The sequence below is a fragment of the Bidens hawaiensis genome, unplaced genomic scaffold, assembly GCF_021521415.1.
Source record: "Bidens hawaiensis isolate Kalapana, Puna unplaced genomic scaffold, B.hawaiensis_p1.1 tig00029549_1, whole genome shotgun sequence".
Classification (NCBI taxonomy): domain Eukaryota; kingdom Viridiplantae; phylum Streptophyta; class Magnoliopsida; order Asterales; family Asteraceae; genus Bidens; species Bidens hawaiensis.
The window spans coordinates 120,965-133,825 of NW_027494887.1; the positions used below are offsets into that span (position 1 = coordinate 120,965).

The window sequence follows — 12,861 nt, forward strand, 5'->3', positions numbered from 1 at the left end:
AATTGCTAGTTAATTGTTATGTGTGACCAAATTGCCCTTACGGGGAGTAATTGCTAGTGATGTACATTATTAATACATGACACGTAAATAATTGCTCACACACGTATCGTATCACAATTGTACTCGTTAAGTCACACACGATTCAAAAACAAACACGAAACGTATCTTGTGATTAGGAATTATGTGCCGGGTCTAGAGACTCGATATTAGTTCCGATACTTAGAAAATCTCCTTGTTGTTTTAGAACGCTAGAGAGAGTTTTCTGTGACGCGCATCACTTGGTGATTTATTTTGGGAATTCTTCGCAAACAGTGAGTTTCACTTACCCCTTTTAAACTGTTTTAAACGCTTTTCACTTGGGGGAGATAACATAATCCGAAAAACGCATTTAAGATTTTGTTAGTAAATTATATATCACTTGTAAAGGCTAAGTGGCAAACGAAACATTTGAAGTCCTACACATCGAACCAGTTAATATTTGGAATAGCGAGTCACTGTTGAGTAGTACTACTGGGTTTGACAAACCCCACCAAACGCTAAACTCGACTGGAGGTCGAGCGGGTGTAATTTTGGCTAACACGTACCATGGCCTGGATGACCTGGTGACAAGGCACTTGATAAACAGTCAGCTTCGGTGTCGAACACTTAGTAATACTTGTTGTATAGGCTAGCTACCTATCGATATATAATTGATTTAACACTATCTGGTAACGCAAAACGCTGAACGCAAAACGCTTTATTTTATATAAACTTGTGAACTCACCAACCTCGTGTTGACACTTTTAGTATGTTATTCTCAGGTAGCCGAGGCGGGCGCGCGGTATAGAATCATGCATGGTTTTTGAACATTCTGATATGCAAACATGTTTTTAACTATTATTACTTGGGTTTTTAAGTCGTCTTGCGTGACGTAACTTTTGTCTTTTGGTTTTTACGCTTCCGCACCTATTTTCATTTAAACGTTTTTATGGTTTGATTATAACTAATGATTCTGATCCTGTTAGTTCACACCCTCTGACGGTAAAACTCCGTTAGTGGATTTTGAGGGTGTGACATTTGTTGCCTGGACGGGATTTTAGGGTGATAGAACGTTTTTAATCTGCTCTCTAAGTGTGTAGGAACAAATTAGGGAATACATTGCATATTAAAAGGTTTGTTCTAGACATTCAACTCGCAAGGATGCAGAATCTCAATACAAGCTTATTCTTAGGGGTAGATTCTCACAAATGGGAAAATGATGTCTTGAAGATAAAGGTAACCATATCACTTTGGTATGAAAGATTAATCAGTCAAAAAAGATTTTAAAATTTTAATTTTTTTTAAAAAAAAATATACAAAAAATATGTTCACGTATAGTTTTTCACGTATAGTTTTTATTTTGTTTTATTTCAAAATGTGAAAATGACTTGAACGTACATGAGAAATAATAGTACATCAGTTGGCTGACTATCACACTTTATCATATATCATTATTAAATACTACGTTTTGACGATTGAGTCTTTTTGAGGTTAAATTTGTACATCAAAGTTTTCCTTTCTGTCAAAATTTTTGCACAAATTTAGGGGGAGAAATTTAAAAAAATTAAAAAAGAGTGTGCGTGCGTTTAATAAAATTTTTTTATCTATGTCTTTCAAACTTCACTCTCGCTTAAAATTATGTCGGCTGCTCAAATTTGAAGAACATATACTTGTATATGTTTGGTCCGGTGATCTACTTGTAGATCCACGGGATAGCCATTTATCTAAAGACTGAAAGTATCCAGGGCATTTGTGATGTATTTTTGTGTTTTGAATCCTTTCACTTAAAATTATATCGGTAATTCCAAGTTGGAGGGACACGTATTCTCATATGTGTTTTGGTCCTGTTAACCACCTGTGGTCATACGGGATAGCTATTTACTTGAAAACTAAAGAGTGACCGGGGTGACTGAGTTCTTAACATATGTACCCTCTGTAATTCTCTGGGAAGTGATATATTTATTTAGTTAACAGCTTTTTAGAATATTCAAAATATTTTCAAATGAAAATTGATTCAGCCTTTGGAAAATGATAGATAAATTGTTCTTGTGTGTATAACGGGTGAAGTTATTAAGCTTAAAAGGCTCTAGAACAGTCAATGATTTGTATGGTAGCTTTCCATGATGCGTAAAAGTTGAAGTGATATAAACTATATATGCTAAACTTACTGTGGAGAGTCATTTTGAAGAAATGTGCATGTCTTCATATACATCTCTCCGATTGATAGACAGAAAAGCAATTACCCAGTCATACACGAGCTCGTTAGTGTCTTGATCACCAAAAATATTATGCTTCTAAGTTATTGCTTAATTATAAAAGAAGGGAAAAAGAAAAAAATAATAATAAAAAAATTTGATTATTGTGTAATAAAAAAATTCGTATTTTAAAGGCTTAAAGGGTCAAACTATTACTACAGAGATGGGGCATAAAAGTAAGTACTGTCATGTCACAAATGAAAGGCCTGTAAGTCCGGATGACTTGTAAGTCCAACGTTCAAGCTTAAAGCTTAAATTAATGTTTGTTTATCTATAAAAATCTTTTGATCAAGCACTAGGGGGTTGGAGTCAAATTGGGGTGATCTGGGAAAGCCAAATACATTTTGAGAAGAGATAGGAGGCATCACAGGTCCATGAGTGATGTCCATCAAAGCTTTATTCCGAACTGAACCTAATTCATATCATTGATGCAATGAAAATCATTCTAAGTTCGTTATACCTGCTATCAACCTGTTTCTTTATGTCATAATAACGCTGAACATGAATCTTTGTGAAAGCACCTTAAGAATATGATTCCATGTTCGGATCTTTTCATAAAGGCGGCAGTTTTATCAAAAACTGAAATTTGATCCCAAATTTTTGCTAAATTACAAGAAGATCGGGTGATTAAATTTGTTTTATTTGTTGTTTTTGGTCTTATTTTATTTTTACTTCTTGATTACTCTTGTCGAAACAAATATGTTAAGAAATCATTTTAAAATTTGTCTTCAGCTAATGAACTATGATATCGGTTATTGTGTTATAGCTGGTTTAGCTGGTATGATCTCATTTCAACTCTTTTCAAGAAAATATAAAAAAAATAATAGAAAAATAAAAATTACAAAAATATGTCTGTCTTATTTTGTTTTATTTAGTTGTTTTCAAAATATTGTGGTTGATCTTTCTATCAAAGTTGATTGTTCTTTCAAGATTGATTTCTTGCAACGAAAGCATATGAAGTATCAGAGATTCAAATTGGATGATGCTGTCAATAAGGGGGAGATGGTAGAGTATTGGATTCAGATGCTGAAGTTGCTGATCATGTTCAAGTAAAGATTCTTAAGGTTTTGAAAGCATCAGTCTAAGGTAGGGGGATTGTTGGGCCATAATTTGGTTAGACTGACTCATATCAAAACGCCATGACATGATCAAGACTAAAGTGACATAAACGAAGACAAGTTGAAGAACTGCATTATGGTTATGGTGATGTAGTATCGAAATCCCTATGGATTTCGGTTGGGCTTGGGCCATGTATGTAAACCGAGATCCAATATGGATCTCGGTGGGCTTTGGGCTATGGTTGGGCTAGTGTGTTGGATACCCTATATATAGAACATGTTGAATAGGGTTTTGGTGTTTATTTCAGTGGTTGTTGAGCAGAACTAGTATTAAATCAGTAGTAGCCACCATCCATAGAGAAAACTCATGTACCAGACGATTTGTTAATATAATCGTGTGCATTTGGAGTATTATTGTTTTCATTTATTCATATTGTTCGTATTATTGTTCTTGAATCACCACGGTGTTTGGATTCCACACTAACATCGTGTTCGGGTTGATATCATATTGTAGTGATCCAGATTTGGGACTTACAGATCTCTTTGAGGAGTTCATCAAGGTGTAGACAGAGGTGCTTACAGATGTTGGATTAATAAAAAAAGAAAGATTTTTCGGACAACAAGAAAAACTGATGGATAACACACAAGTTGCGAAGACTAGGTTTGACCATATATGGATTCCACGCAATGGGGGTCTAGACTGAATCTTAGATGAAGCTCACAAGTTGAGGTACTCTATTAATCCATGATCTACCAAGATGTATCAAGATTTGAATAGAGACTACTGGTGGCCGAGTATGAAGAATGATGTAGTAGATTATGTCAGTAAGTCCTTAACTTTCTTGCAAGTCAAAGCGGAACATCAGAAACCGTATGGAAAGATACAGCCATTAGAGATACCATAATGGAATTGGGAGCACATCACAATGGATTTCATAACTAAGCTACCATGTAAAGCTAAACATCATGATACCATTTGGGTTATAGTGGACCGTTTGACGAAAAGTGCTCACTTTGCCTATACGACAAGCCATAACGTCATAAACGTTAGCAAATGTATTCATAAAGGATGTTGTGGCTAAAATGGAGTGCCATTATCTATCATGTCTGATAGAGATACTCGCTTTACTTCGAGGTTTTGGAAGAAGTTCCATGAAGCTATGGGAACAAGATTGAACATCAGTACGGCGTATCATCCTCAAACAGATGGGCAGTCTGAAAGGAATATCCAAACCCTTGAGGATATGCTACGTGCTTGTGCTTTATATTTTGGAGGAAGTTGGGACGATCATCCACATTTTGCGGAGTTCCCTTGATGTGGGCCCAAGTGTATAAAAGTGGACCATGGTGTTTTCGGAGGCCCAAGATCGTGTTTTAAAAGGGGCTATACAAAAATGGGCTTAACTTGGGCTACGGGCCTCCGTTTTAGGCGTGCTACTAGTCAAAACGACTGTTGGAAAATGGGCCACGTTATGATATCCTGCAATAGGCTGGTTAATCCGTTTGTTTTTTCTGAAATAAGCCTTCTAGATACACTTTTGGGGCATCTTTATGTTTTTTTGTCTACTTTTTGGGTTTTGTTTTGGGCTGTTGTTGGGCATATGGCTGTTTGTTTCGGCTCAAGCCTATTTTGGTTTCTCATTGATCAAAAATTAATAAAAAAAAACTCACTTTTCAAATTCCTAACTTTTGGGTCGAATTTGGGGGTTTGGAGAATGATCATCACGAGTATTCGTAGAATCAACGTGATTAGCCTTTAATCTCTATTGATACACTGCATCATCTCTTATAACAACAACTACCATTCGAGTATAGGATTGCCACCATTCGAGGTGTTGTATGGTAGACATTGTAGAACTCTTGTATGTTGGGGAGAGATTGGTCAGATGGAGATTGGAAGTCTAGAAATTGTGCAAGAAACCTCTTCAAGGTTTGATCATATCAAGGCAAGAATGAAAGATTCTCAAGACTGTCAGAAGTCGTATGTTGATAAGCGGCGACAACCAATCGAGTTTAACGTTGGTGACAATGTGATGCTCAAAGTCTCTTCTTGGAAAGGAATTATTCTATTCAGGAAGAGAGGAAAGCTAAGTCCAAAGTACATTGGACCGTTTATGATCATAGAGCGTGTTGGTGAGGTAGATTACAAGCTGGATTTTCCTGAAGAGTTAGAAGGGATTCACTCTACTTTTCATGTTTCTCACATGAGGAAATGTATAGCTGATGAGACGTCCCACTTACCATTAATAGATATTGAGGTTGATGAACAGTTAAACTATATCGAAAAACATGTTGAGGTAGTTGACCATAAGGAAAAGCAGCTTCTTCATAAAACTATTCCCTTAGTTAAAGTGATATGGAAGCATCGTAAAGGATCGGATGCTACTTGTGAAGTTAAAGAAGAAATGCACAAGTTTTACCCAGATCTGTTTAAGTAAAAGTTAGGTTTTGGGGACGAAACCTCTTTAAGGAGGAAAAACTTGTAACATCCCAAAATTTCTAGAATAATATTTAATATATTATTTGTTGGAAGAATTAAATTGAGTTAATAGAATAATAATAATAATGATATAATAATAAAGATAGAAGGATAGATGGAATTAATTATGGATTTAAAAGGTAAGACGGGCCTAAGGTCCATGGGCTTAGGGACAATAAATACTCCTTAAACCCTAATTATTTCCATCTCCATTCATTTCACACCTTATCCTCCACCACCAAAACAAACACTTTAGCCAAACACTCTTTACTCTGTTTTTCAACAATCCGAGATTAACCGAAGGTAATAAATCGTTGATCTGAGCTGACCCAACATATTAGAACCCAACACCGCAGCCCCGGGATGTTGAATGATCCGTTTGAATCTAAATCTAGCTTAATTCGGGTGTTTAATCAACCAAAAACAAGCTTAAGGGCCACCTTAGCTCAGATTTGGACACCCCAAAGCTACCTAGGTCATAAACGGTCAAACCACGACCAACCATGGTGGTTAACGGCGGCTGACGGCGCCGGAATACAAGAAAAACCTTAAAAACACATAATAAGGAGCTGAACTTATATGCCGTATAAGTCTATGTAACGCATAAGTTTGCACCGTATAAGTATAAGCAGCAGCGTGTAAGTATGTAAATGCATAAGTACGTGTGTACCATGTAAGTATATAAACGTATAAGTATGCAGCGTATATGTATCCATGTAACGTGTATGTATACATGAACGTATATGTATGTGACGCATATGTATGACTTATACTCTATTGAGACTTATACTCCAGATGTACTTATGGACTAGAAGTAACTTATACACTAGGGAGGACTTATACGCTAGAATGTAATTCTAAATAAACGAAAGATAAATAGCGTACACGTACGTGAACGATAGATAAGGACTTATATGAAATATAAGTAATTAATTAATAAGGTAAGGTAACTTTTAAAATGAGAAATGACTTATAATTAGGAGTAGTTAAGTGATGCCTGTTTTTTGATACACAGTTAGCCATGCACAACTCAAGAAGGGCATAACGTTAAATTCATAAAGGAATTGCTTACAGGTGAGTTTCTAGCCCATTTCTGTGTTATGTTTTCGGGGATGTGTGTATACTCGATGTGTTTAGTTAGTACACTTACCTTAAATGGTAAGTGTATGCCTTATATGATTTATGCGATACTTATTGAGGCTGTGAATAAATGCTTTTCGGTACGTGAACGGTCTTCGGATATCGCACGTATCGCCTGGAAAGGTGATCGTTAGAAGATGCGATTGTTTTACATATATGATGCATGAGTGATATACGTATATTATATGAAAGATTGAGAGCATGTATGAAAGTTTATAAAAATAAATATGAACGAAAGCAATGGTAAGGTTGTACGAAAGAAAGGGACCGAGCCCTAATAGTACTCGAGGAAGAAGGGACCAAACCCTAATAATATCTGAGGTAGAAAGGGACCGGGCCCTAATAATACTCGGGGAAGAAGGTTCCGGACCCTAATAATATCCGAGGAAGAAACGCGACCGAGCCCTATAATAATCGAGGAAGTAGGGTGTAATGCTCTTTAAAAACGTATAAGTATGTAAAGTATGATTAAATAAGAAAGAATGGAAGAAAGACAGAAGATATATACTTATATATGTACGAAAGAAATGTAAGCAGGGTATATAATATGTATCTTTGGATGCATATGTATAAGTATGTGAATGTATTGTATGTTACCAGATTAACTAGAACTCACTCAGCGTAACTGACTATTAGTATGCACACATTTAAATAGATTGAAGCAGATGACTTGAGAGAGAGACACAAGGCATGATTAACTAGAACTCACTCAACGTAACTGACTTTTGTCATGACGTTTTAATAAGCTACTTCATGCTATGTTTTAGAGATATGTTTTGAATGATTGTAATGAATGGTTAACTTTTATTATTTCCGCGAAAGTTTAAATTAACTCTGATATTTAGAATTGTGTTTATGAGCAACGCCACTATAAGGCACCGGGACCGGAGCCTTACAAATGCCCATTGTTGTTGCTTAAAGGAAAAAGATGGCTAACAGGTTAATATGTTAAAAGAGTATAACAATTTATAAAAATGATTTGTATTTAAATGCCTTAATGTTTACAAAATAAACCATCTTTTTATCTCAACCAAAGTTTTCATAAGCGGATCGGATAGCGAACCGGTCGGACAACTGATTTACATGTTAAACCGGTTAGACCGGCCGAACGGCTTTTGCTTAAAAAATGTTCATAAATTTTTTTTTTTAAATTAATTTTTAATAGAAAAACTGGTTCAACCGATGTGGATGGTTTATTTGTAAAATAGATATTTGACTTCATTTTTATATTAAACTTTTATATATAAATTATGTGTCATCATGGGAACTTAACATTTAAAAATAGTTTTTAGCCTACGTGTTACGTGGGTTTATTTATAAATTTCTTTTATATTATTGTGATTATATAAAAAAAAGTCAATATCATAAGATTAGTTCTTAATTAACGTTAATGATAGAGTAATATCTAAATTGATGTCACTTTACAAATCATTTTGGGCTAGAAAGTCATGATCTTCATGAATAAAACAATATCATCATCACTAAAGTTAATGATAACGCAAACGCATAATACATCAACTTCTGTATATTTCTATCCTTGAGGTAATTCTAGAAATCAATGTCATTTTACAAATCATTTTCCGGGCCTAAATGTCACATCCTTCATTTGCTGCTTTTTACTGGAAAGGACCGAACCATGGGAACGAATCTATAGGGTTATCACCTATCACTCAACCCGATTCTTTCCCGTTAAAAAAATGGTTGGCTATGGCTGTGCGTATAATGCTATTGGGTTGGATCTAATGTCAAGTAAGAATCTCGATGGGTCAAAGAAAAAGAGTATTCACCTTGTGAGCTTATGCATAAATATTTTTCTAATACAATAAAGAAATTTTGTAATTTAGCATACTAAATATAACAAATTTAATTTTTCCGTTGAAATGTAAAGTAAAATCAAGATTTGAACATGAGGTTATATATAACATATTGCTCAAAGGTGTACAGAAAAGTGGAAGCAAAATCAGGAATATAACTATAGGTTGTGGGGCGAGGATTTATGTACAACAAAATTAACAATTTTAATCCAATCACAAACGATAAGATAGGGCTAACCTAGAACTTCAATTTGTTATTCCTTGAAAAGCAACCAACCAATTTAGATTCATAAGGTAACACAAATAAGGGGGTGTTTGGGATTCCTTGCTAAAGCTCATTATATATTTTCAATAAGTTAATAAGTAACAAAGTGTAACTTATTAACTTTTCCCTCTCACATCAAATCAATGCCAAACATCTTATTTATTTTCAAAAAGTTAATAAGTTATAAGTAGGTGAAAATAAGCAATTCCAAACACCCCCTAAATTAAATCGGCTTCATCATTATTCTCTTGATTGTTTGGGTTTGACATTCTGTGAACAGAATAGATTTTTAGTATAAATGAAATTCTTACTTATATGCTAACGATAAAATGTTTGTTACAAGAGTGTGACATTCTTTTTGTTTATAGAATGTTTAATTAAGTCTGTCGTATTTCGAGTATATTTCTTTTCTAATCTTTCTTGAGATTGTTCATCTCGTAATGACACAATCTAATTGTTTATTATTTGCTTTTGAGATAATCGTTTGAAACGATAATTATATTATTTTTCAAGTATTTTAATGACAATAGTCGATGGGGTTCTTGAGAGGCATCATATTTTCTTGTTTGTATATTCTTGAAATAGTTAGTACATACCTTGTGTACAAATAGACCCCAAGAATTTCTATAATTCTTATTTCTAGGTCATGTTTCATTTAATCCTTGCTAGTTATTTCACGTAGCGTCGACTTGAGTTTAGTCATCTTTAAGATTTTGTCCACCTGGACCTTTCCTTTATTTTCTAGCTATTACTCTCTTACTTCCAGAGGTACTTTGAAGAATTATCTTGAGAGTTTATGCAATCTTTTCTTAACATAATTCTTTAAAAGATACATTACTAATTTCGAGAAAATTTAAATATATCTCTTATTTATGTTTCTAGAAGGTTGCACGACTTTTATTACAATTGCATTGTTCACAACTACTAAGATTTTTATTTCTTCCATTGAATAATCAGCTTCTTGATCTTGTCGTTCTTCTTAACATTTTCTCCTTTCTTCTTTTCTTTTTTTTTTCTTTCTTCAGCATCCATTTCTTTAGTGTGAGCAAAGTAAGGATCTTGCATTGTTGAATAATATTCCTGTCCCTGAGGATTTTCTTCTGGATAAGTCATTACTTCCTTTCCATTTGACAACATTGATTTCTTGGATCTACTTGATACGTCTCCATACGTATTCCGATTTGGAATAATCCGAGCTAGCCGAATGTTAAAATCAAATGAATCTGAATCTTCCTCCGTTGCTGTTTGGTATGAACTTTCATCACTTGATATAGGAATTGGGAGAAAAGACATTCCCATATAGCCTTTCCCTTTACCGGGTCGAAGCTGAACGGATTCTTCGCTAGATTGACGTTCGGACATCTGTACGAGGTTATATTAAGGATAGGAGTGTGTTTTCGTATCTTATCCGTACTTGTTTTATATCCTGTTCGTATTAATTTTATTATTCAATGATTATTTCCTTGATATCTTTATTTGAATCCTAATTATTATAATCTTATTTCTGATCGAAGCCTAGGTACGATTTAAATACCTAATTCGCTAAGATCGATGGCTCTGATATCAACCTGTCACACCCTCACTTAGGGCCTAGGCGTGTGACCAATAGTTGGTACATGTTTTGAAAATATATCATAGTTTTAGCGGAAGTCTTTAGTTTATAATAAAATATTAATTTATATTTTGAAACATTAGTTTATTTGTAAAATATAACAAAATATTTGATTTAATATAAAGCTTCTCGAATATTAAATATTCGAGAGTTTGATTTTCAAACCTTTATTTTATTTATAAAACTTTGTTTAAATATTGTTTGCAATATTTTAATAATTTAAAATATTGAGCCATCTCTACCTTGCGAGCATCTATCTCCATGAGTTGGCTATAATGCCATGCTACTTGTGCTAACTTTATTTTCTGAAATGTTGGGGGAAAATACGTCAGCGATATGCTGGTGAATCGTTGACTCTAAAATATTTTATAAATCTTTCTTTGACTGACAAGATAGTTTTCATGAAACACCCTCAGCAGAAACGTCTCTTATTTCTGAGATTTGTACCACTGCCATACACACACAATTACGGTTCTCCGGGAACTGATGCCCTTCGGGAACTGACGCCCATTGGGAACCGATGCCCATTGGAGAACTTTTATTATGATCTCTAGTCTGCGGCCACGTAGCCTTGACTGATAGACTAGATTAATTATGTTTGGATCCAGACACATGTGTACTCAGTCTGAGTTGTTTTTATTTTCTATCTTGTATTTTAATAGGGATCACGTAATCCCATAAATCTTTATTTGACTGACTTTGTTTAAGATAAATAACCCATTTATCTTGACTGAAAAAGGTTTAGCGTATTCACCTGTGACTGTCTGTTCTGAATGATGTGGTGACCTGTGAATGAATAATTGATTGATTGAATGATTGACCTATAATAAAATAGGTTTATGTAAATACCCGGATCGTCTCTTAATCTGGCTACAGATCTTTAGTCTGGTTTTGATAGCTTAAACCTTAATTGATTGTTCGTTTGTTTGAATAAAACATTTTGAATATGAATTCATTCTCTTTATTTGCCAATCATGTGCTATGTTTCTTCTTCAAGGAGAAATGTCTATGATATGTTTCTTCTTAAAAAAGAAACTTCATTTATCTATAACTTTTATATATAAAATCTCGTGTTTCTTAATCATAAAGAAACACTAGTTTTTTTTACTATACCTCTTGTAGGTAAAACTTATCTTTCTTACTCTTGAAGAAATATTATTTTAAATATAACCTTCATACTTATAATTTTGATTAAGGTCTAGGCTATGCCTCTGACTAAGGTGTAAGCCATGATATAAAAAAAATAATAACTTAGTCAGAACCCCTACCTTACATGGGTATACAGAGTTAATGCACCTAAGCTTGTACGAGCAGCACTTCTACTCTATATCGCGTACTAGGGCTTAAACCGTCAGAACTTCGGACTTGCGTTGGTACTCCAACTAGATATCACGAATTAACTTCGAGGCTCGGGGAATTCGTAGGGTCTCGGGAACGCTTTACGAGATATCGGAAGTGGGTGAAACTAGTTTGGAATGAATTGTTTTGGATTACTCTTTGGATGCCCTCCTTTATATTGGCCGTATACTCTTTTAGTATTTATATCTATTTTGTTGTATGTATATAGTCATGAAGAATGGAATGGCGGTATGATAACTATACAGATGTCATAATTTGCATTTGTTGTCCATGCATATTGAAACGTGGGATGATCGGGTTATGCTCACGTCTTTCTTTATCCATTTTATCTTTCCTCATAATTATAATATACATAGATGGTATGATGGTTTAACAATTATTATATATGTATTATATTATATTTATATGTAACTTTTTAGTCACCCACTTTCTATCAAAGATTACATATATATCTGTAGACACCAAATTGTGTTTTAACTTTCAAAACTGTCATGCGAATGTAAATGTGTATAGATATATAAATTTAATAAGTCATCTAATTTAAAAGATGCTAAAGAAAATAATAAAGTGAAATGTGTATAATACACGTGATACATGGACACTTCAATTGTTGTCTCAAATTTAAAATGCCCGTCACTTAACACAAACATATTAAATATATGATTGTGGTGACGTACTATTATAAAAGTAGCTTCAATAATCTCGTGACATATCTATTACATTGAAAACATATATGTATCTACCTAGAGAAAAAAAACACACACACATATATATATATATATATATATAATATAAATACATTATATTTTTACTTGATCGACGTTAACGCTCGTTTAAATATTTTATTACTTAAACTATTGT

The 12,861-nt window shown here is 33.9% G+C and overlaps 1 protein-coding gene across 1 annotated transcript; it reads left to right on the forward strand.

The window, feature by feature from the left end:
- The first annotated feature begins 5,445 nt into the window (after positions 1 to 5,445).
- LOC143579013 (uncharacterized) lies at positions 5,446 to 5,769 on the forward strand. Its single transcript, XM_077062430.1, has one exon. The coding sequence runs from the start codon at positions 5,446 to 5,448 to the stop codon at positions 5,767 to 5,769; it is 324 nt and encodes a 107-aa protein (XP_076918545.1).
- Positions 5,770 to 12,861: the final 7,092 nt, after the last annotated feature.

What these genes read in the sequence shown, in the direction of transcription:
- LOC143579013 (XM_077062430.1), top strand. Translation starts at nt 5,446, where the DNA reads ATGATCATAGAGCGTGTTGGTGAGGTAGATTACAAGCTGGATTTTCCT.